This window comes from Molothrus aeneus, chromosome 6, assembly GCF_037042795.1.
Source record: "Molothrus aeneus isolate 106 chromosome 6, BPBGC_Maene_1.0, whole genome shotgun sequence".
NCBI lineage: Eukaryota > Metazoa > Chordata > Aves > Passeriformes > Icteridae > Molothrus > Molothrus aeneus.
In genome coordinates, this window is record NC_089651.1 from 9,647,436 (window position 1) to 9,669,180 (window position 21,745).

The window sequence follows — 21,745 nt, forward strand, 5'->3', positions numbered from 1 at the left end:
GCTCGCGGCAGTGCGGTAGCGGCGATGGAGCGCGGGGCGCGGGCGCTGCTGGCGGCCGGTGAGCGCCGGGGCCGGGGGGAACCCCGGGAGCCCCGGGCCGCCCCCAGCACCGCTCTGCTCTCTTGCAGCATGGAGGAGCCTGTGGGAGCGCGGGCCCTGCCATGGCGGCAGCGCGGCACGGGCCGCCCCGTGCGGCGGGCACGGGAAGGGGCCGGCCGGCGGCGGAGCCGGGAGGTAGGTGGGCAATGCCCGGCTGGGGGCTGGAGCATCCTTGCGGGAACGGGAGCACGGGAATCGGTGCTAAGATGGGATGCGCTCCCGTGATGGAGGGTGTCCCGTCCCCGTCTAAGCAGGGACATCACTGGGAGCCAGGGCTGGCCTGGGAGCCCGGAGATCCCAGGGATCTGCCAGGGAAAGCTCAGTGGTTTTCCAAGAATGTGAGTTCAGCTCCCCAGGAACCCGGTCTGACAGGGCAGAGCCGTATTGTGACAGCAGAGAAAAGCAGTGCGGTGTCACATCCCTAGCAAGGCGCTGTGAAAGCAGGGTAAGGCAGAGCCACATCCCTGTGACAGCAGGGAAAGGCAGTGCATGGCATCTCCTTTAGGAAGTCAGTGTCACACATCCAGGGAAGGCAGTGTTACATCCCTTGGAAGGCAGAGCCACGTCCCTGTGACAGCAGGCTAAGGCAGTGCAGTGTCACATCCCTGGGAAAGCAATGTCATGTCCCTGGAAAGGAACAGTCACATCCCAAGGCAGGCAGAGCTGACCACCCTGGGGCCTGGAAACACTTCCAGCTCTGTCCTTGCTCCTCGGGCTTGCCAAGCTTTCCTGGCTCTCCCCATGCCTGCTCTGGACTGTGCACAATGCCCTGCTCCAGCAGCACTAATTTTCTGGGAGAAGCTGTTCCTTGCTGCTAATGACTGTTCCCAGATGATAATGACTGTTCCCAGCCCAGCTGGGCACAGGGCTGTGATTCCTTTGGACAAGGACACACAGAGCCCAAGGGGGGAATGGGGACAGGACACTGTCTGTGCTCACCTGGGCAGGGTGACACATCACACCCTGAGAGAAACTTGTTGATCTCAGGACACAGCAGGGTCTCCTGGATCCCAGAGGACTGTAAATCAACACTGAGACTGGTGATTCCCTGTGGGTCCAGCCTTGTGTTCATCCCTGTCCAAAAAAACCCCTCGCAGGAATATTGATGATTTGGTATTTTAGATCCACATAAGGAGTTGCTGAGGGATATATCTGCTCCAGGGTTTGGATCTTTCTCCTAGTGAAGCCCAAGCACAATCCTGCCCAGAGAAGAGCTTTCTGTGGAATTTTGGGGTGATTTTCTCCCCCCGAGCCAAAGTCACTGTCAGTTCTCTCAGTGCTATGCTTCCCCCTGTGCCAAGCAGGATCCTCGGCTCTAGGCCCGTCTGTGTGAGTGCAGCTGCCAGAGCCATTTTGGGCAGGTGGGGAGGTGACAAGGGGAAGGAGAAGCTCACCTTGAAGGACGTGGCCGAGCTGCTCCGGAAGAAGGAATGTCAGCGTGTGGTGGTGATGGCCGGCGCCGGGATCAGCACGCCCAGCGGCATCCCAGACTTCAGGTGAGGCCTCTGTGTCCTTGGAGAGCTGAGGTCTTGTCCATGGAAAGGGTGATTAAACATTGGATGGGGCTGCCCAGGGAGGTGCTGGAGTCACCTGGAGGTGTGTGAAGAACAATGGGATGTGACACTCATGTGGATATGGCACGCATGCTCTTGTTGACAATGTGATGATGCACCACAGGCTGGACAGGTTGATGCTCTTGGAGGTCTCTTCCAACCTCATTGATCCTGGGATTCTGTCTCCAGCCCAGGTCCCACTACAGCCCCTCTCAGCTGCCCCCTGTCCCTGCAGGTCCCCTGGGAGCGGCCTGTACAGCAACCTGGAGCAGTATGACATCCCCTACCCCGAGGCCATCTTTGAGCTGGGGTATTTCTTTGTCAACCCCAAGCCTTTCTTCATCCTGGCCAAGGAGCTCTATCCTGGAAACTACCGCCCCAATTCCGCCCACTATTTCCTCCGGCTGCTGCATGACAAGGGGCTGCTCCTGCGCCTCTACACCCAGAACATTGACGGGCTGGAGAGAGGTGAGCTCCCTCTTCCCAGCTCCAGCAGCAGCACCAGGAGCTGAGGGGAGAAGCAGGACTGGGGATATTCACAGAGGGATGCTCTGGCTCAGTCCTTTCCCACACACTGTATTCCAGTGGCTGGGATCCCTCCTGACAGGCTGGTGGAAGCCCATGGCACCTTTGCCACTGCCACCTGTACAGTGTGTCAGAGGAACTTCCCCGGAGAGGACTTCAGGGTGAGTGGGCCCAGCCGGGCATCAACACAATTAACACAAGGAGGCATTAATTATTACAGCAATGGCAGGTCCAAACCCGTTCTTTTGCCCTCGGGGACAAGAGGTTTGTGGAGGGGACCAGGTTTGGGGTTGGGTGTCGCTCTGAGGACAGGTGGTGGCTCTGAAGCCCTGTGACAGGCAGGTTTGGGGTCTCTCCTTTCAGGGAGATGTCATGGGGGACAGGATCCCTCGCTGCCCTGTCTGCACTGGAGTTGTCAAGCCTGACATCGTGTTCTTCGGCGAGCAGCTCCCACAGCGCTTCCTCCTGCACCTTGCAGACTTCCCCATGGCAGACCTGCTCTTCGTCATCGGGACATCCCTGGAGGTCTGGCAATAAGGGAAACCCATGGGAAAAACTCACATGGAAAACAGGGCCTGAAGGGACTCCAGAGGGGAGAGAGGGCTTAGAGAAGGTGAGAAAATGGGTTTGGGAGGTGAAATTTGAAGTGGAGGTAAGAAATAGGGTGAAGGTGCTCTGAGAGACCCTCTGAAAACCAAGTGACACCTGGAGAACTGAGGAAAGGCCACCAGTTAACTGGTGACACTGTGACCTGTTCAGAGCCGGGGTGGCTGAGCGGTTCCAAGCTGAGAGTGCAGGGAACAGGTGCCCCTGGCAGGCTGACTGTCCCTGTGTCCCCGCGCAGGTGGAGCCCTTTGCCAGCCTGGCCAGGGCCGTGCGCAGCTCCGTGCCGCGGGTGCTCATCAACCGGGAGCTGGTGGGGCCCTTTGCGTGGCAGCAGCGCCACAACGACGTGGCCCAGCTCGGGGACGTGGTCAGCGGCGTCGAGAGGCTGGTGGAGCTGCTGGGCTGGAACGAGGAGATGCAAACGCTGATGCAGAAGGAGAAAGAGAAGGTGGGAAGAGGCTCAGACCCCCAGCTCCCCCCCTCAGCCCCTGTGTTCCCTGTGCTGGAATTTTGCACAGGAGTGGGTTTGTGCTTGCTGGGGTCACATTGCACAGAAAAGTGCAAAAGAAGCTCCATTCCAACCCAAACCTGAGTGCTGTTTCACAACCAGTGTGCCAGGGCAGAGCCCTGTGGGCTGAATGTGTCTGTGGGAAGACAGGGATCTGCCAGTCCCAGATGAGTTAGGAACATGGAAAAGGACAGGATTTGGGCTGAAAGCAGTGACCCTCTCAGGGACTGAGAAGCTTCCAGTTACATCACCTGGTGTGTGATTTGTTCTCAGACAAACCCTGTAGCTGTAGCTGGAGGTGCAGATTCCAGGGGTGGGAGTAACCAGACAGGAAATGCCCTTGGCCAGCAGTGCTGGGCTGTGAGGCAGCAGAGCCTCAACACACAACTGGCATGTTCCACAGGGAGCACTTCCCTCAGCTCTGAGGGGCTGGAAACTCTCACTTCTACAATCCCTGCATGGCTGTGCTTCCAGTTCCAGAGGTTCCTCTGGAGCAATAAGTGTGGGAGAAAGGGAAAGGAAGCTCCATTGTGCTGAGACCCAAAGAATACTGCTGTGGCTGGACAGGGAGTGGGGTTCTGGCTCCTGTTCCACTTGGCAGTGATGAATCCTTAAATCGACTTTTTTTCCCCACCATTCTCACATCTGTAACCTTCTGGGATCTTCAGGAGTGAGAAATTGCAGGGGAACAAGTTCGTAATTACTTGGAGCTTGGTGCTGATGTTAATTACAACATTCCTTTAGACCACTGGGAGGTTTTTTCCACATTTGACATCAAACACAGATGGTGTTTTTTAGGCATACATTGTCCAAACGTGACTTCATAAAATCTGGCTTCGAGATTCCAATTGTAACATCCAGGTTGTTCTTACTTCCCTCAGATTATGCAGCAGGAATGAGCAGGAATTCTTAGCCTTTTTGCCAGGTTTTTCATTTTTCAGTACCAACATTCTGGGGACCAGCCAACCCTTGGCTTGATGCTTGCACTGCTCTGAATCCCTGAGGGATAATGCTGATGCAACAGTGATGGAGGAAAACCAGTTGCTTGGAGCAACATGGACTAGTACAAAGTGTCCCCGTCCATGGCCAGGAGTGGGACTGGATGAGCTTTAAGGTCCCTTGCAGGCCAAACCATCCTGGGATTCCAGGATTCTGTGGGGATGGTGCTAAGACTGGAATGTTGGATGCTCCCTGGCAAGCACTGTGGTCTCTGTTTCCAGCTGGATGCCAAGGACAAGTAGGAGGGTGCTCCTGTCACCCCTCAGCACATCACTTGAGGATCTCCAGCCATGAGCGTCACCAGCAAGTGTCCAAGGGCCTGGGGGCTCATGCCAGCACACCCAACGAGCTCTGTGGCTGCAGTTGGCTGTTTGGATCTCCCTCCTTCCAAGCCATCCATGCCAGAGCCCCTCAGAGGCCCTGGTTTCATGGAGCAGGAGCTGGAATGCCATGAAGGTCAGGCCAGGACAGCCTGGAGAGTGTTTTCCAGCTCCCACTGGGCTGAGCATCCAGTTCCTGTCACAGCTCCTCCCCAGCCACTGTTCCCTTGGCTGTGATCCTCAGCTGCTGCAGGCTGTGTTTAGTCTTCCATAAAATCTCTGCTAATCAAGGGACAAGCCAGGGGCGGGGGCTGCCCCCCATTCCCATTCCAGATCAAGCTGCTGGGGAATTTTTGAATCACTGGAGTGTTAATTATTTAATAATAAAGAGATAATTCATTTCTGGATGTCACCTGAGGGGTTTTCTGTAAAGTCACATCTGTCCCCACCACTGTTTCTTTCACCTGCTTTTTGGTACCTTTTTTCCTCTCACACAAGTGCCTTTCCCTGCTGTAGATGCCATCCTGGGGGGGTGGCAGTGTCACAGGGCTGCAGCCATGTCCTGCTCTGTCCCACACCTGCCACAATACAACGCAGAGCCTTGTGGCACATCCATACTGGAAATGGTGGGGACTTAGTTTTTAACCATCCCCTGCTGCCTCCAACACAGAGTTCCATGATTCTATGAACACCTCTTCCCAAAACACCCAGTGCCAAGCTCAGCCTCTGCTCCAGGGCATGCCAGGCCAGGCTTGACAGCTGTTCTTAGGGATTTAAGCACTCTAGAAAATTGAAACAATATCAGAAGCAGCTGCGTTAAAAACACCAAACCCCCCTTTTCCTCTTGCACGTAAAGCTTGGGAAAGGGATCAGGGTCTGTGCCTGCACACAGAAGGGCTGGGGAGGAAGGAGTGGGGGGGGGTTTACTAGTTTAAAAAAAAAACAAAAGAACAGAAACATACAATTGGCCTAAAAGCTCACTGTGACAAAGCAGGGCTGTCCCCAGCCCAGCAGCCTGGAATGGCACTTGGGGGTCAGTCAGGAACTAAACAGAAACACAATTATCCAGGTTGGGAAAGATCTCCAAAATTACTGAGTGCAACCTGTGACTGATCCCTACCTTGTCACCAGCCCAGAGCACTGAGTGCCACATCCAGGCTTTCCCTGGACACCTCTAGGGATAGGGACTCCACCACCCCACTGGGAAGCCCTTTCCAATACCTGACAGCCCTTTCCATGAGGAAATTCTTACTGATGTTCAATCAACCTGAACCACCCCTCACAGAACTTGAGGCTGTTTCCTCTTGTCCCATCTCTTGCTCCCTGGGAGCTACACTGTCCTGTCAGGGAGTTGTGGAGAGGCAGAAGGTCCCCCAGAGCCTCCTTTCCTACAGGCTGAGCCCCCTCAGCTCCTTGTGCTCCAGACCCTTCCCTACCTTAGACGTACTTCAGCCCCTCAGTAGCCTCCTTGCCATGAGAGGCCTAGAGCTGGACACAGCACTCGAGGGTTTCCTCAACAAACTCCAGTTTCCTCAGCAATGGAAACTGGAAAACCAAACAAAGCACCCCTCCAGCTCTTCACCTCCTGGACCATCCCCAGCTCCTAAGAACACATGGGCAGAAAACCTGGGATGCTCTGCCACAGGGATTTCCTTGCTGGGAGGAATCAGTGCCACACTCCTACATGTCAGGTTGGCTTTATTCTATCATCACTTGTGCATTCCTACTCGTGACGGGAGGTTTGGGAACTTGGATACATGAGACAAATGAGAAGATTTTCTTTCCAAAGAAAACAGGAATAAAAATAAAGAGAAATCTACACCAGGCCCGACAGCAGCCCCTGGGGGACACAGCAACCTGGGCACAGCAAGGATGAGCCAAGGACAGAGCACAGGTATTGGCCTTTTGTCTGGAAAGCAGGAGGTGGGGAGAGGCAAATGCCCAAACCCAGCTGGGTGGTGACAGGGACAGTGCCCAGTGCCAGGGAAGGGACATTGGAGTGTTCCCAGCAGCTGCCCACACGCTCTCCTGCGGCCAATGCAATGCTGGAATCTTCCACGGCCTCACCAGCTCTGCTCTGCTCAGCCACACATTCTGGGTGTGCACAGACACAGATACAGCCACCTGCACCATGCCCTGCAGATCCCACTCTGACTGGAGGCCCACACCCCTCTCTGGCAGCCCCCCTTCCCATGGCATTCCTGGGGAGCAGCCCCCACTCTGGGGCTGGGCACACACACAGCCACAGGAGGCTCTGTGGATCACTGAACTCTGATGAAGTGGCAGGAAGAGCCTCCCCCTGCCACTTCCTCCCAAACAGCACATATTTAAAAACCAAAAATCCTACTGGAGAGTCCTGGAAGCAATTTGGAGTGTGAAACCTCAAGGCTGCTGACAGAGACCGAGGTGGAGCCAGGTCACGGAGACCTCTGGAAGGAGAGGTGGCTATGGAGCTGGGAAGGAGGCAGGTGTTCCATGAGGTGGGCTCGGAGGGGTCCAGGCTGGACCCAGATCCCATAGGGAGAGTCCTGGTGCAGTGCCAGCCCCCGAGTGCAGCACCAGTTCCGAGGGAGAGCGGCTGGAGCTGCCTCAGTCCAGCCCCAGGTCTGAGTCGGAGGACGAGCGCTCGTCGGCCATGTTGCGGATGGCGTTCTCCATGGGCGCCAGGTTGCCGCTCGGAGTGATGCCCATGGGCTGGATCACCTTCTCCCTGCAGCCAGGAGCAGAGGGGAGAGGTAAGGCAGAGCTGCAGCACAGCATGGGAACAAACCAGGAATATGGCAGCAAGGTGGGGCTTGTGGAAATGGCCTGGAACACCACTGGCACCACTAAAGATCACTTCTGAGAAATGGGGACAGTGCCAGCCCTAAAACTTCCAGCATGGCAACACAACAGCCTGGAAGCATAATCCTATTCTCTGGAATAGGCTCCTTTCTAGAGTTCCGTTTTGTGTGGTTCAGGATTCCCAAAGGAGAACTAACACTGGTGTCCATGTTCCTTTCCCTCCAACATAGGATGGACTTCCCTCCTACTCCTGAAAGCCTGAACTTAGCTGGGCTCCTGTGGGTCGGAGATAACTGGAGAAAACACTCCAACAGGGAAGGAGGCTGGTGGCACTGGCTGCCAACTATCCTTACTGTCTGTCCCCAAAATGCTGCTTCCCCTGAGCTGCATTGCCATGACAGAGGCTGCGGTCCTTCCCAAGCACCTGGACAAACCTCGAGCGCAGCAGGTGCTTGGGAACAGTGCAGGCACAGCGAGGAATCCCACAGTGTCCCATCATGCCAAAGCTGGAGGAGCTGGCAGTGCTTCCCTTGCATGTCTTGGAGCCATGCTGAGGGAAGAGTCTCCCCACATATCCCCTGCCACTCCTGCTGCTAGATCCCTCCAGGCCTTGGGAACACAGCCAAAGGAAGGTTTGTGACAGATGTACCCCCGACACACACACGTCCCAGTACCTGGACAACTTGTCAAACATGTTGACCAATTTCATGGCTTCGTGCTCCTTCTGCTCCTCCGTCATCCCTTCCATGGGGTTGGGCAGCTTCTCCTCCACACGTCCCGTCACAGGGTTGATGCTGCACAGAGAGCAGTGAGGCCAGGATTCAGGAGGGGACAGCAGGTGACAAAGGGCTGTTTGCAATCCTTCTGAGCCTCATGGAGCAGAGGAATGGCACAGCAGGACTGGCTGTCACCACTGCTCGTGCCCTGAGCCCCAAGTGCCATCACAGTGCTACTTGGGATTCTGACCTACATCCTTACAAACACCTCCCTTTCCTCTAACATCCCCTCCTGCCAATGCCACATGGAAATGAGGTACAGGAGGCCAGGTGACATTTCCTCCATCTCCTCGAGACAGGAGACAAAAGCTAATGGAGAAAATCCCAACAAACCCAACCTGCAGGGACACTGAACAGGTGTGGGTGATGCATGAGTGGGCACAGGCCTGGACCCCCCACCCTCAAGATACCACCCACTGCAGGGGAAAGAGAAAGAAAGAGCGGGGAGGGAAAGAGAAAGAAAGAGCGGGGAGGGAAAGAGAAAGAAAGAGCGGGGAGGGAAAGAGAAAGAAAGAGCGGGGAGGGAAAGAGAAAGAAAGAGCGGGGAGGGAAAGAGAAAGAAAGAGCGGGGAGGGAAAGAGAAAGAAAGAGCGGGGAGGGAAAGAGAAAGAAAGAGCGGGGAGGGAAAGAGAAAGAAAGAGCGGGGAGGGAAAGAGAAAGAAAGAGCGGGGAGGGAAAGAGAAAGAAAGAGCGGGGAGGGAAAGAGAAAGAAAGAGCGGGGAGGGAAAGAGAAAGAAAGAGCGGGGAGGGAAAGAGAAAGAGCGGGACCAAGAACCAGCTCGGTGTAGCAACACTGAGCTCTGGAGAGGGGTAGGAAAAACAGGCACTTCACCCATGCTTCACATGGATGAGCAGAACAGGGAGATGGCAGCAGGTGCATGAAGAGATAAAGCAGGAGAGGAAGAAGGAAATCTCTAGAGGAAGAGTGGATCTCTTTACTTGGGCTTTGCCTCTTTGTACTCCTCCGTGTCCGTGTCTTCATCCTCCGAGTACTCTCCCTCTTCCCGGCCGCCAGCCATGAGGCCCCGTGCTGCCAGCAGCCCCGCGGCGTTCCCATAGCCCGTGTACTTCACAAACCGGGACACTGCCGGGAGAAGGGACAGAGACCACCCTGTATTCCACTCCTGTGTTCCCACCAGCCCCAGCAGCACGGTTTTGCCATGTCTCCAGGCCATGGAGGCGCTGACAGGGAGCAAGGCCTGTGAGTGGGAGTTGAATGTGGGCCAGGTTGTGTGCAGGGGTGTCCTCCAGCACAGTCTGTCCCTCACCACTGGCCTGAGGGACACCACCTCCTTCCCACAGAGCTGCTGGAGCTCTCCCCTTTTCCCCACTCAGCAGGGCTGTGCCAAGGGAAGGCAGCAGCCCTGCAGAGGGTCCCCATCTCAGCATCTCGCTATGGAAGTCCCCAGGACTCACCGCTCTCCTTGCAGAGCACGAAGAGGAACTCTGCGGCACAGTGCTTGACATCGGTGTCAATGTGTGTCATGAGCCTCACCAGCTTGTTCCGCAGGGAATTCCCCACCTCCGGCCGGTTCCGCACGTCCCGCAGCGGCGGCAGCACCTGCGGGGCCACAGCGAGGGTGACAGGTCCCTGTGGCTACCAAAGCCACCCACAGCAGAGGTGTCTGGGGGGTGGCCACAAGCAGGGCTCTGCTCGCCTCCCCTCAGAGCAGCTCCCCTGAACATGGCGCTGAGCATACCCTGGCCTTCAGGAACTTCCTGGTCTGCCGGTGGACTCTGGCACTCTCCGTCAGCAGATTCAGCACAGGGGTCAAGCTCTCCTTCAGCTTGTGGCCCTGCAGGAACATCCCCAGAAGGAGCAGCATATCAGTCATGCTGAGCTCAGCCTGTCTGGCTCATGCTGGAGAACACGAGCACAGACCATCAGGGAGATGGATGGACACGGAGCTTCCCAACCTCTGCCACAGGCATTCAGTGCCCCCTCTTCCTCCCCACACCACTTGTTGTGGCACAGGCAGTGCCAGAAATATTTGGGCAGGGCATCCAGGGCAGAGAAGTGCAGTGGTAAAATCTGGAGGCCCTTTGGAACAACTCCAGAGGCTGAAAACTGTAGTCAGCTTAAAAATAACGTGAACTCAGGTTTCCAGAACTGCCCACTGCATCATTGCTGAGTGAAACAGGGCTGATTTGTCAGTCACCCAGTTAATTATTGGCTAATCATCCACTGTTCCACCAATCTCACTGCCTGCAGCCCTCAAAGCAATGACAGTCACCTTCCCAATTCAGGGATGTTGGTTTAGTCCCACCAACCATAGCTCTGCCAAAAGCTGTCCCTCCTACAAAGGGCTAACTTCAAACCAAGTGTGCTGCTCCCACCAGGCTCTTCCAGGCTGAGGGAAAGGTGCCCTGGACCTGTGGGCAGAAGGAGCCCCACTGCTCACCCTGTCCAGGCGCCGCTCCAGGAAGTCCAGGAGGATGCTGACCGCATCCATATTGACACCCATGTACTCCAGTGAGCCCGGCCGCACTTTGGGAGTCAGGAGCACATCCAGACACTTCAGGGGCAGGTTGCCCAGCAGGTTGACTGTGTGGCTGCACATGTGAAAGAGAAGAGAAGTGAACACACAGTGATGGAGCTTTGCTCACAGAAGTCCTTCAGCTCTACAGAAATGAAGGCCTGTCATTAACTTGCAGAAATGTGAGGACCCTGCGATCCAAGTTTTCCTGGAGTATCTCAAGCTCCTCACACCACTGAAAGGGGATAACTTAAGATGCTTTTTGGGTAGCTAACTATATGCTGAGAGTCCAAAGATACATCAGTGACATCTGAGAACACACAGATCTTGACATAGTGCCAAGCAGGACCAATCTGGGTAGTCCAAGGTCTGTCTCTGGCATGTTCCATGTGTCACTCCTAATCCTGATGTTCCACACCAGCACTGCTTGGGATCCCCCCAGCTATGTATTCTTGGGGACAGGGTAGTGTCACTTGCTCCAAGCTGAAACCCCTGCACCAATAATGCTTGGGAACATGACACAGCCAATTTCTCAGCATGGCTTAAGAGTAATTAAGGCCACTTCATGGACGTTTTAAAGCAGCTTCTTCTCTGGCCAGTTGCCCACTGAGGTGGATGTCACCATTGGGACAGCCTGACACAGAACACGGAACAAGATCTCAGGGGTTAGGAGGCCACGGCACTCCCACATGACATTCCCAGGGCAGGAAAGGCTGTTTCTGACTTCCAGCAGCACGAGGGATCCCCAGGCTAAACCCAAAAGCTGCTGGTCAGCAGGGTCCCTTCCCAATCACCCAGGGAGAGGCAGGATGTGCCTGGGGGAGCTGGTGAAGCTCCAGGTGAAGCTCTTCCCAACACAGACCTGTGGAACTCCTCGGTGCGGTCCTCGCCATCGGCGGAGATCATGAGGCAGTGGCGCAGGAGGGCACCCAAGTGCCTGTACAAAGCAGCATCTTCCTGGCCCCAGCATGGAGAAAGGAACACCTCAGTCAGCAAAGGGCATCCCACACACCCCAGAGCCTGCAGCCCACTCCCCCCTCCAGCAGCCTGATTGTGGACTGCAGGGCACTCCAGGGAAAGCAGACTCTCAATTCTCCATTTGGGAATGCTAAAAGCACAGGCAAAGTAAGCCTGGACAGAGGCAGTGCCCTAAGGACATGTGAGTCCCTCACCACCCTGAGGGTGCACAAGGACCAGTCTGGGACACGAGAAAATACAAGGGAGGAGAAAACCTGCAAGCCAGAGCCCAGAGACACATGAATGCCACAGGCCCAAGGAGCTCACCTCGTCCACCTCCCTCTTGCTGGAATCAAAGGTGATGTTGAAGAGCACTTTGAGGATCTCCATGGCTCGCTCCGTCTCCTGCCGAGGCAAAGGTGGGAGCAGTCCCTCCTCGGTGGCAACTTCGTAGGGGTCCAACCACTTGACCCCAAGGGTCAGTTCCAGGGTGTCTGTCATGAGGCTGATTCCCCGGAGCTCCTGGGCGAGCTGCTGCCGGATGTCCACCCTGAGGGCCGTCAGCAGGAACAGCAGGCGCAGGTCGAAGAACTTGATGTCGTGAGGAAGACTCCGCTCGTTGTAGAGCTTGATGCGCCGTGCCAGCCCCACCACCAGCCGCCCCTGTGCCGTCAGCTCCTGCGCCATGGCGCTGCTGAACACGATGTTGCACAGGCATTTCAGGGATTCCAGGATTACATCCAAGTCTGGCACCTCCCGGATGAGCTCCTCGGAGTAATCGATGCCAGCGTGCCTGGAGAGGGTCTTCAGACCCTCCTTGGTGGCGAAGGGGTCAAGGCAGTGCTTGTCCCGGGACAGGATGCGGATGCTCTCCAGGCAGGTGACCTGGCAGGATGGCTGCAGTTCCCTCTCCAAGAACTTGATCAGCAGCTGGGCCATTTTCTGTGCAGTTGGAAACAAGCAATGCCTTGGATACTGACACTTCCCAGTGCTCCCTACAGCCCTGGCATGCTCTGCCCTGGACAACAGCAGTGTCACCTGGGCCTGCTCAGGTGTGCACTCAGGAAGTGCCTAGCTCTGGCATTGATCCTGACCAGTCTGGGCAAGAACAACCAGGAAAAAATGTTTTGCAGAGGCTGTTGAGTGCAAAGGGAGAACACAAACAGGGCACTGTTGTAGCTCTGCCCTGGTGAGGGTGGCTCAGGCTGACAGGGCCGACCTGCCCACTGCACAAGGGAGGGACACGGGACCCAAGGGATGTGAGGAGAGCACCTGATGCCTTGGGAAAAGAGGTGAAGAGACCTCAGGAGATTAAAATAAGCATCATCTCCTTAATTTCAGTGCTGTTTGGAGACCTACTGGCCCAGATCTTCCATGGGTACAGACTGGCAGAGCCCCACTAACACAATTCACGGGAGCTGCAAAGCTCATGGGGAACAATGAGTCACGGAGCAGCACAAGAACACAGGTAAGGCCTCACAGACGCAGGCAGCTCAGGCTGAACCACATGTGGCAGCACTTCACATCACACCAGTAACCCACACACACTGCTGGGGGAGCCCACCAGACCTCAAACACAACACAGCTCAGAGCATGGCTCTTTCTGTGGTGTTACAAGAGTGAAAGAACCCAAGAAATGAGGTTATTAACTGGCTTAACAGCCCCATTGGTTACACTTCAAAATAATCAGAGAATCATTAAGGTTGGAATCATTAATCATAATCATCCAGGTTGGAAAAGACCTCCAAGACCATCAAGCCCAACCTGTGACCAATCAGCACCTTCACAACCAGACCAGAGCATGGAACAGTCATTCCCTGAATACCTCCAGAGATGGATGATGGCTACATCACCTCCCTGGGCAGCCTCTTCCAAAGCCTGACCACCTTTTCCATGAAGAAATTCCTCCTGATATCCCACCTGACTCTCCCCTGGTGAAATGAAACTGCTGAGGGAAGGAATGAAGAAAAACTGAACTTCAGTCCTTAACGTGAGGCTCATTGTGTGCCCCACACTCACATCCTGGGGAAGTTATGAAGTACAGCTGTTCTTCTTCCTCACAGGGAGACAAGGTTTCAGATACAGTCCCAGCAACCAAAGCCTCAGGCTGGCTCAGGGGAAAGGGATCTCAGAGAGTGTGTGCCTGAAGCTGAACCACCTGAACAGCCAAGCACCAGGAAGTAGTAGTGATGTTCATCTCATATTTCATGGCAGACACCCCAAAAGTGGGACACTGTGCCTGAAGCCACATCCTGTGTGACTGTCCCAGCTCACACAGCAGGTCAGTGCAAGGCAAAGAGCACAGATCTCATCAGATGCAGTCACACATTTCAGGCTGTGCCTGGAACACTCCATGTGGCAGCAGCTGGCCCTGGCACAGCCAAAGGAGGTCCTGCTCTCCACCCAGGTCACCTGGCCTGCACTTGCTATGCTAACACAGGCATTGGCACCATCCACCAGTGAGCTGACCACAGAACTGAGCCAGCTGGAAAACAACCCAGGGAAAACAGTCATTTTGATGGCAGAACAGCCAGGCTGAGGCCTGCCCTGTCACAAAGTGCTGCAGGAGCAGGAATGAGCAGGCAGAGTGTCCTTCCCTCCAAGTGCCAGATTACACCAGCTCAAAGGATTTGCTAATACACAGCTCCTGGCAAATCCCACTGCTGGCTCCCAGGGGAGCCCCTCACCCTCCCCCAGAGCCAGCACTGCTGTGATCCCTGTCCAGAGGCACCAGAGATCACATCCATGGCTGGGACTAAATGGATCATGGAACCATTGCTAGTGTCAGAAGGATGCTGACCTTTATCCAAAACAACCAACTACTGATGGAAAAAAACAGAGCCAGACACTCCAAGCACACAACTCCCTAACCAAGTTAATGGAAAACTCTCAGTTCTCCTCCTGTGGGAGCTGCTTGCCAAGCCCAGTTGGACATGAGCACAGAGCAGCAGATTCACACACTGACCAGAGGAGGAAAGCAAGCAGCATGTGCCTACCTTCCTCTCTTCCCGCTCCTCATCCTCAAAGATGAAGCACTGAGATTTCTGTGGGAACAACAAAATCAATCAGAAAGAGGAATAGGTTAAAACTCCATGGGGCCAGAGAAGAGCCATTCAGCTGGAAAGCAGCAGGTCCAAAACATGCTGCAACAGCAAACACACCATCTCCTGACAGTCCCCCCCACATCATGGGCATCACCCCTGGATCCACAGCACCAGTGCAATGCCACAGGCCAGCTGACAGATGGATTTAGTTTAAATACTGCAGCAGCACAGTGGGTATTCATCCCAATCCCAATATCCTATAAGAGCCGGTAATTCCCCTGCTCAGTGATACCACAGAGCTGTGCCTGCACGTCCTCCCCTTGATATTTATTATTCCTTTTCCTGCCCCAAAGAAGTCCTGTCTCCTTGGTACATGGGAATGGATCCTTCTGGTTACCCAGGCTGTTCTTTAAACACAAGGGACTTGATGTCCACGCTCCATCCTGTCCCTATGCTAACAAACACTCCTGATCTCCATTCATTGCATTTCTCTTGCTATTTTGTTTGTTCTTCACTGCCAGTCTCCTTCCTGACCAACCCTGCTCCCATGGAACTGGAGATCACAGATGCCTGGGGAGAAGCAGCACCTCCCAGTCATTGAGGCAATCCTTGTTCATACCAAGAGAGCATTTGATGCCAGCTTGGAGAACAAAAACATTTAAAATCCATGAAACACTGATTATGTGTGTGCAGTTACCAAGAGCCCAGGGTTGTGTCCAGCCTGGAAGCAGAGATGGACACAGCACCTGGAGCAGCCCCAGGTGTGGGGGCAGGACAGGTGTACTCCAGCCAGGCTGTGTGGGAGCTGATGGTTCAGTCCTGGCACCGCTGTGTTCCACAAGCAGGCTGCTTGATCTTCCCTCAGCACATCCTCTTGTCAGGCTGTAATCCCATTTGGGGATACTTTGGCCACACCTGGGGTTTTGCTTTAGCTGTAATATATTCCCCGCAAGCAAAAACTGCGTGCAAAACAGCGAATTAAAACAAATCCACAGGAAAAGCATACAGAACCATCAGCCTTGCAGCACAAGCAATGCCAGGCCATGCCAGGTTTATCTGCAGTTTCATAATCCTCTTTGACTGCTCCATTTCCTCCAGACGGGCCAGCAAACCCTGCGCTTGCAGTTCCCTAGGCTTGATACCCAGGAAGGACCCTGGGGGAATCCAACAGGAAATATCTTGTTTTGGGGGCACACAGATACTGTTTGCACCCCGAGGATGCTGGTGCTGCACCTGCTGCTAGTGCTGTTAATCCTCAGTGCTGTCCTTAACAGACACCTGCTCCTTCTTGGCCAATATCTCCCCATTCCAAATCTGACTGTCAGGAATAGTTCCACACTCTCTCTCTCTCGCACACACTCTTGCAAAATATTCCTCAGGTTTTCCCTCCTGGCTTCCACCTACTCCAGCCTGGTGCAGAGTGAGTCAGAGTAATCCACAGGGCCAGCCCCTCTCAGGGGAAACCTCCAAAGGAAATTTCCCTGACAACCAGAGTCTGTTTCAAACAGGATTTCAGAGAGCCATAGAATATCCTGAGCTGGAAGGAACCCACACAGTTCCATGCAGTCCAGCTCCTGGCTCTGTGCAGACACCACTACAATCCCACCCTATGCCTGAGAGTACTGTCCAAACACTCCTGGAGCTCTGGCAGCCTTGGGGCTGTGCCCACTCCCTGGGGAGCCTGGTCAGTGCCCAACCACCCTCTGGGGGAAAGATCCTTTTCCTGATATCCAACCTACACCTCTCCAGCTGTTCCCTTGGGTCCTGTCACTGGTCAGAGAGCAGAGATTGGAGCTGCCCCTCAGGAGGAAGCTGTAAAAGGCTGAGATCTCCCTTCAGTCTCCTTTCTCCAAGCAGAGATTTACCACCATGGATAATCCTTTCCTACTTTAAGGCTAGAAATGCTCCCATCTCTGCTTCCAGATCATTGGGGTTTGATATTCTACATTCATTATTTACTGCCTTCAGAGCCATGCCCATAGGAGATCCCAGCAGTCACCTCCAACCATCTTTTGACTTGCAAATCCCAACATCCTTTCACCTGCAGCTCCTCCCTGGGTTCTCTCAGCACCTCCAAAACTGTCTTAACAAAAAAGCTCCTCCTACTCAGTCCTCACCCTGACTCTTGTTTCCCAGCCAGGCTTTCTTGGGATCTGGATAACAATTTTTTAGGAGTCCCTGAGCTGAGGGAAGCATTGATGCTCACTCACCTCTTGGTTGTAGACCTGGAGCACCTTGAGAACGGTGTCCTGCTCCCCGCTTTCCAGCGTGGATACCACAGCCTGGAGCTCCATTATCCCAACAGCTCAGCTACAGCACAGCCCAGAGGAAGGGGAATGAGGGGATTTCCAGGGTGATGGAAAAGCAGCTCGACACACAGACCTCTGAGAGGGACAGAGAAAGGGGTGGAGAGAGCAAGGAGGGAAAAAAACACACAAAAAAAATCCCAAGTGATATTGCTCACACTGCTGCATCCATAAAAGTGGAGCAGATGGATAACCCAAGCAAAGCCAGTAGCCAGCTTCCTCTCTCTTGCTAATCCTCTTCTTCCTCGCTTTGCTTTTCAATGTTTAATATATGCCCTCCCAGGAAAGCACTCAGGGAAAACCTTCCCCCCACCAGCTGGGGATTAACGTGGAGCAGATAACAGCAGCTCCCTGAAATAGCTCCCTGCCTCCTCCTCCTCCTCCCCGCCTGCCCTGATTTCTGCTGCCGCACAGGGGGGAAAATAACAAATAAAGCCAGAAACATTCCCGTGGAGTGACAAGGGATGGAGCGGCGAGGCAGCCGGGCGGGAGAGCATCCTCCGGCTGCAGGCGGAGCTACCTTGGCAGGTGCTGGGAAGCAGACCTGGGAGGGTTTGGTGGCGGCTTGGATGATGGCCGGTCCCTGCAGGCGCGGCCAAAAGGCGCGTCCGGAGCCCCCGGGAGAGGATGTCCCTGCCGACACTGCCAGCCAGCAGATGCGCAGCTCCGCGGGATTATTTTGGACATGGCACCGGTTTAGCGGCTCACGGTGCTGGGACGTGGCTCGCAGTGTGGGGGAAATCCAGCAGATTTGGGCTCGGACATGTGTTCGGCTTCCGTGTTGCCATGAGGATGGGGCTGAGCTGGTCACACCAAGCTCAACAAATCGCGATCCCAAGCCCAGGGCCCCCGGGGTTTGGGAATCACAGGGGCTGTCCCCTCCTGCCCACGCAGCCCCAGAGGGGCTTTTCGAGGGGACCAAAAGAGGCAGATCCTGCATTTTGGAAGGCAGAAAGCCGCAGAGACAGAGGCTGGGCTTGCCCGGGGCAGGGACACAGCATCCCCGTGCGCAGGGGCTGGGATGCAGGGGATCCACCTCTGCTTCTGGGGGGATGACATGAACCAATGGACCATTGGGCATATCCCCATTTCCATACTCCTACTGCTTCCTCACACTGCCACCTCCTTCCTCCACCATCTGGGTAGATTCCAAACCCCCTTTTTTGTCCCCATAACCCTGTTTATGTCCCTAAACCCCTACTTTCCCCCCCAAACATCTATTTTCGTCTCAAGCCCCTATTTTTCCCCCAAACCTTTTTATCCCAAGCCTCTATTTTCCCCCCAAACCTCTACTTTCCACCCCTAATTATTTCCCCAAAGCTTCTTTTCGTCCCTAGCCCCCTATTCTTATCCCCAGAGCACCATTTTTATCCCAAATCTCCCCGTTTTTTGTCACCAAGCCGCTGTTCTCCCCCTCAGCCCCCTGTCCCTCCCCCGTGCCCGGCAGGGCGCTGGCCGTACCTGCGGCCCGGGATCCCTCGGGGGGCAGTTCCAGCCCTTCCGCCCCGGCCCGGGCGAGCGGCCCGAGGGTCCCGGTGCCGGGGGGAAGGAGGAGGAGGAGAAGGAGGAAGAGCGGGCGGACATTTCGTGGCGGCTCCGCCCGGCGGGGCGGGACGGGCCGGGGCAGCCATGGCGGAGCGGGGCCGAGGTGAGGGGACAAGGGACAGGGACAGGTTTGGGGGGCAGAAGGGACTGGAGCGGGTCAGAGGGAGGAGGAACTCCTGATCCCACTGAACCCCATGGCGCCTCTTGCAGTGCCCCGATTTCTCCTCTACAGCCCGGGAATAGCCCCCCCCCCCCCCCCCCATAAACCCTAATTGCCTACCTGGGCCCCTTTTGGGTCCTGGGCTGCCTCCCCAAAACCCTTAATTTTCCCCTTGAACCCCTAAGTGCCCTTTTGAGTCCCCAGCTTCCCCCATAGCCCCTAATTGCCCCAGCACCCCCGATCCCACCCCTGGACCTCACCTGCCCCACAATGCGGGGCAATGCCGAGAGACCCCAACACGGCCCAGGGGCAAAGGGCCCCGGATTCGCCGGGTTTCACCCAAATCTCACCCCTGGATGTCACTAGCCATGGAACCCCCACAGCTGCTGCTGGGCCATGGTGGCAATTGAGGGTGCAAGTCTGGGTTCTCACCCTGGCACGTTTGGGAGAAGTCTGTGGTGTTTTGGTCACATTTTTGGAGGGTCCACAGCGCAAACCATGCGAGGAGGGGCTGTATCAGGAACAGAGCCATGCTGGGGCAGGGATGATGTGTGTTCCTTGTTCTTCTTCCCAGGGCAGAGTCCGAGCGCCATGGAGGACCTGCTGGATGTGGAGAACAAGCGGATGGCCGACAGCCTGGCCAGCAAGGTCACCAGGCTGAAGTCGGTGAGTGCCGAGGTCACAGCAGGTGTTGAGCTGAAGGACAGGCTCTGATTACCTGGGAGTCCTGCAGGGGATCACAGAACCATGGAAAGGTTTGGGCTGGAAAGGACCTTAAGGCTCATAGTCCCACCCCTTCCCACAGGCAGGGGCACCTTGCACTAGACCAGGTTGCTCTAAGCCCTGTCCAACCTGAACACAGGGGTGCTGCAACGCTCACCTCCTCAGGGAAATATTCATGACAAAAAGGCAGGTAGATGAATTTTGGAAAATACCTGTGTCTCTGTGTAGCTGTTCTTAAAGCTGGTTCACTCCTATTAACATCAAACACTTTGATTTAAGCTCTAAATTATTATTATTAGAAGTTTAGTACAAACCTTGAAAGAAGGTAACGACTCACTGTTGCCACCTTATTGCAGGGGTTCCATATGTTATCTCCTTATCACAAAAGTTTCACACTTTCTTGGTGTTTCTCATGGGCATCTCCTCAGAGCACTGACTCATGCTTGTTCTCAAAGTAACCCACTAACACCCATTTCCCATCTCACTCAGCCACCCCACTCTTTTATAGCACTCTTCTTCTCATTGCTTACAGCTATGGCCTGTTAAAGTCAGGCCTGTTCCTAATCTTTGATAATTGGCCCAGCTGCAACTCCTTAGGGCTAAGATTACTTTCTACACTATCTTTATTTTCTTATATTCTATCCCCCTACAGTTTGCTCCTATTAACATCAAACAATTTGATTTAGAGCTGTAAGCTCTAAATTATTAGTAAAAGTTTAGTACAAACCATGAAAGAAGGTGATGACTCACTGTGTAAAAGGGCAGGTTGAATTCCTGCCATTGTGTCCCAGGGTTTAAACTCCCCTCTCTAGCTGACAGATTTAGACAGCCAGACTTTATTTTCAGAGCTGGAAAACTTCACCTGCCTGACAGGGAAATTCCATTTTCCCTGTTCCTGCACCAGACAAGCGCCTGTGTGTCTGTTGGAGCTGGGAAAGCAGCAGCTTGTTTAAATAATTTGCATTTCGGATTTTAGACGTTCTCTGGACATTAAAAGCTCATTAATGCCCATTTCCTGCCTTGCCCTGCAGCTGGCTCTGGATATTGACAAGGATGCTGAGGAACAGAACCGCTACCTGGATGGCATGGTAAGGACCTGGGAGACAGGACACGGGGCTTTCTGTTCAAATCAGGGAACTGGGATGAGAGGGGGGACAGCAAAAGCCCTTAAGGGAGAAGCCCTAAATCAGCACTGGGATTGTTGGGGTGTCCTGTGCAGGGCTTAGAGCTGGCTCATCCCTGTGAGTTCTTCTGTGCAAATCAGGGAACTGGGATGAGAGGTGGGACAGCAAAAGCCCTTAAGGGAGAAGCCCTAAATCAGCACCGGGATTGTTGCGCTGTCCCGTGCAGGGCTTAGAGCTGGATTGGCTCATCCCTGTGAGTCCCTCAGGACTCGGAATGTTCCCTTGGGAAACTTGGGAAGTTTCATAATTCTGCAAGGCCTCCAAGGTGTCCTTTCCCGCCAGGACTCGGATTTCCTGAGTGTGACAGGGCTGCTGACGGGCAGTGTGAAGCGCTTCTCGGGCATGGCGCGCTCCGGCCGCGACAACCGCCGGCTGCTCCTGGCCGTGTCCGTGGCCCTCGTCCTCATCTTCTTCATCCTCTACTACCTGGTGTCCCGGGCAGGGACCTGAGCCCAGCCTGGGACGTGTCACAGGCCAGATCCCATCTGCCCACACGTTTTCCAGAGGAGCCTCCAGCCACACCTCTACCTTCCCAGTGATTTTCCTCCCTCGTCGCTCTGGCTGGGCCCAGACAGCTCTTCCAAAACAAGTTTGGCTCCAAAGGGATCTTCGTGTCTAACGGGATTTTGGGGTCATGGCTCTGGCTGTGACCTCCTGCCTTGTCCACATCCCGTGGGCTGTTTTTAAGGGCCACTTCCACATCACTTCCTTCAACAAAAACCAGGAACTAACAAATCCAGGGACTTGTGGATACTCCATACATAACCCAGCTGAGCTCTGCAAGTTGTAGGATTTAGAATGCTGACTTACGGGATTTGGGAGTACCAGTGTGTGACTGACATTCCATGTGGCCACTCTCCATTTCCCTGGGCTGAAAGGAAACCTGTGCTGTGCTGGTTTTGGGTAGAATTGGCAATGGATCTGGGCCTGGATGCTCTCAGATTGTGGCAGGGAAGAGATGCAGGGGAGCAGGACTTCGATTAAATCCGGGCTTGGTTTTCTTTATCATCCTTGTGGGCAAACTGGGCTGGACCCTGTGGGAAGGGAGGGCCACAGTCCATAACGGCATGGATTTGCACTTGTGTGGAACCTTCCAGAACCTTTCCACACATGTGCAAATTTAGTTACTAGATCAGGGTAAAGAAATCCAGTGGCAGAAGGTCCGGTTAATTGTGGTTA

General features: G+C 54.7%; 3 protein-coding genes across 5 annotated transcripts; 2 read left to right on the plus strand and 1 right to left on the minus strand.

Annotated features, from left to right (window-relative positions):
• The first annotated feature begins 24 nt into the window (after window positions 1-24).
• Window positions 25-5,017, plus strand: SIRT3 (sirtuin 3). 2 transcript variants are annotated; one of them, XM_066552768.1, is made up of 8 exons: window positions 25-58; window positions 129-234; window positions 1,404-1,595; window positions 1,888-2,120; window positions 2,238-2,338; window positions 2,541-2,702; window positions 3,022-3,231; window positions 4,512-5,017. In XM_066552768.1, the coding sequence occupies exons 1-8, from the start codon at window positions 25-27 to the stop codon at window positions 4,530-4,532; spliced, it is 1,059 nt and encodes a 352-aa protein (XP_066408865.1). In that variant the 3' UTR covers window positions 4,533-5,017. The 2 variants fall into 2 exon arrangements, with proteins under 2 accessions (XP_066408865.1, XP_066408866.1); XM_066552769.1 differs by lacking the exons at window positions 25-58; window positions 129-234; window positions 1,888-2,120; window positions 2,238-2,338 and having other exon boundaries at window positions 1,422-1,595.
• Window positions 5,018-6,291: 1,274 nt separating this feature from the next.
• RIC8A (RIC8 guanine nucleotide exchange factor A) lies at window positions 6,292-18,523 on the minus strand. The gene is made up of 11 exons (XM_066551784.1): window positions 18,416-18,523; window positions 16,859-17,032; window positions 14,601-14,648; window positions 11,932-12,546; window positions 11,510-11,604; window positions 10,573-10,723; window positions 9,871-9,966; window positions 9,587-9,731; window positions 9,110-9,254; window positions 8,069-8,188; window positions 6,292-7,320 (listed from the first exon to the last, which is right to left on the minus strand). Exons 2-11 carry the CDS (start codon window positions 16,940-16,942, stop codon window positions 7,200-7,202), a joined length of 1,620 nt encoding a protein of 539 aa, XP_066407881.1. The 5' UTR covers window positions 16,943-17,032; window positions 18,416-18,523; the 3' UTR covers window positions 6,292-7,199.
• BET1L (Bet1 golgi vesicular membrane trafficking protein like) lies at window positions 17,403-21,124 on the plus strand. Of its 2 annotated transcripts, none has more exons than XM_066551785.1 (4): window positions 17,403-17,482; window positions 19,234-19,325; window positions 20,414-20,470; window positions 20,849-21,124. In XM_066551785.1, exons 1-4 carry the CDS (start codon window positions 17,419-17,421, stop codon window positions 21,014-21,016), a joined length of 381 nt encoding a protein of 126 aa, XP_066407882.1. In that variant the 5' UTR covers window positions 17,403-17,418; the 3' UTR covers window positions 21,017-21,124. The 2 variants fall into 2 exon arrangements, with proteins under 2 accessions (XP_066407882.1, XP_066407883.1); XM_066551786.1 differs by lacking the exon at window positions 17,403-17,482 and adding an exon at window positions 18,542-18,602.
• Window positions 21,125-21,745: the final 621 nt, after the last annotated feature.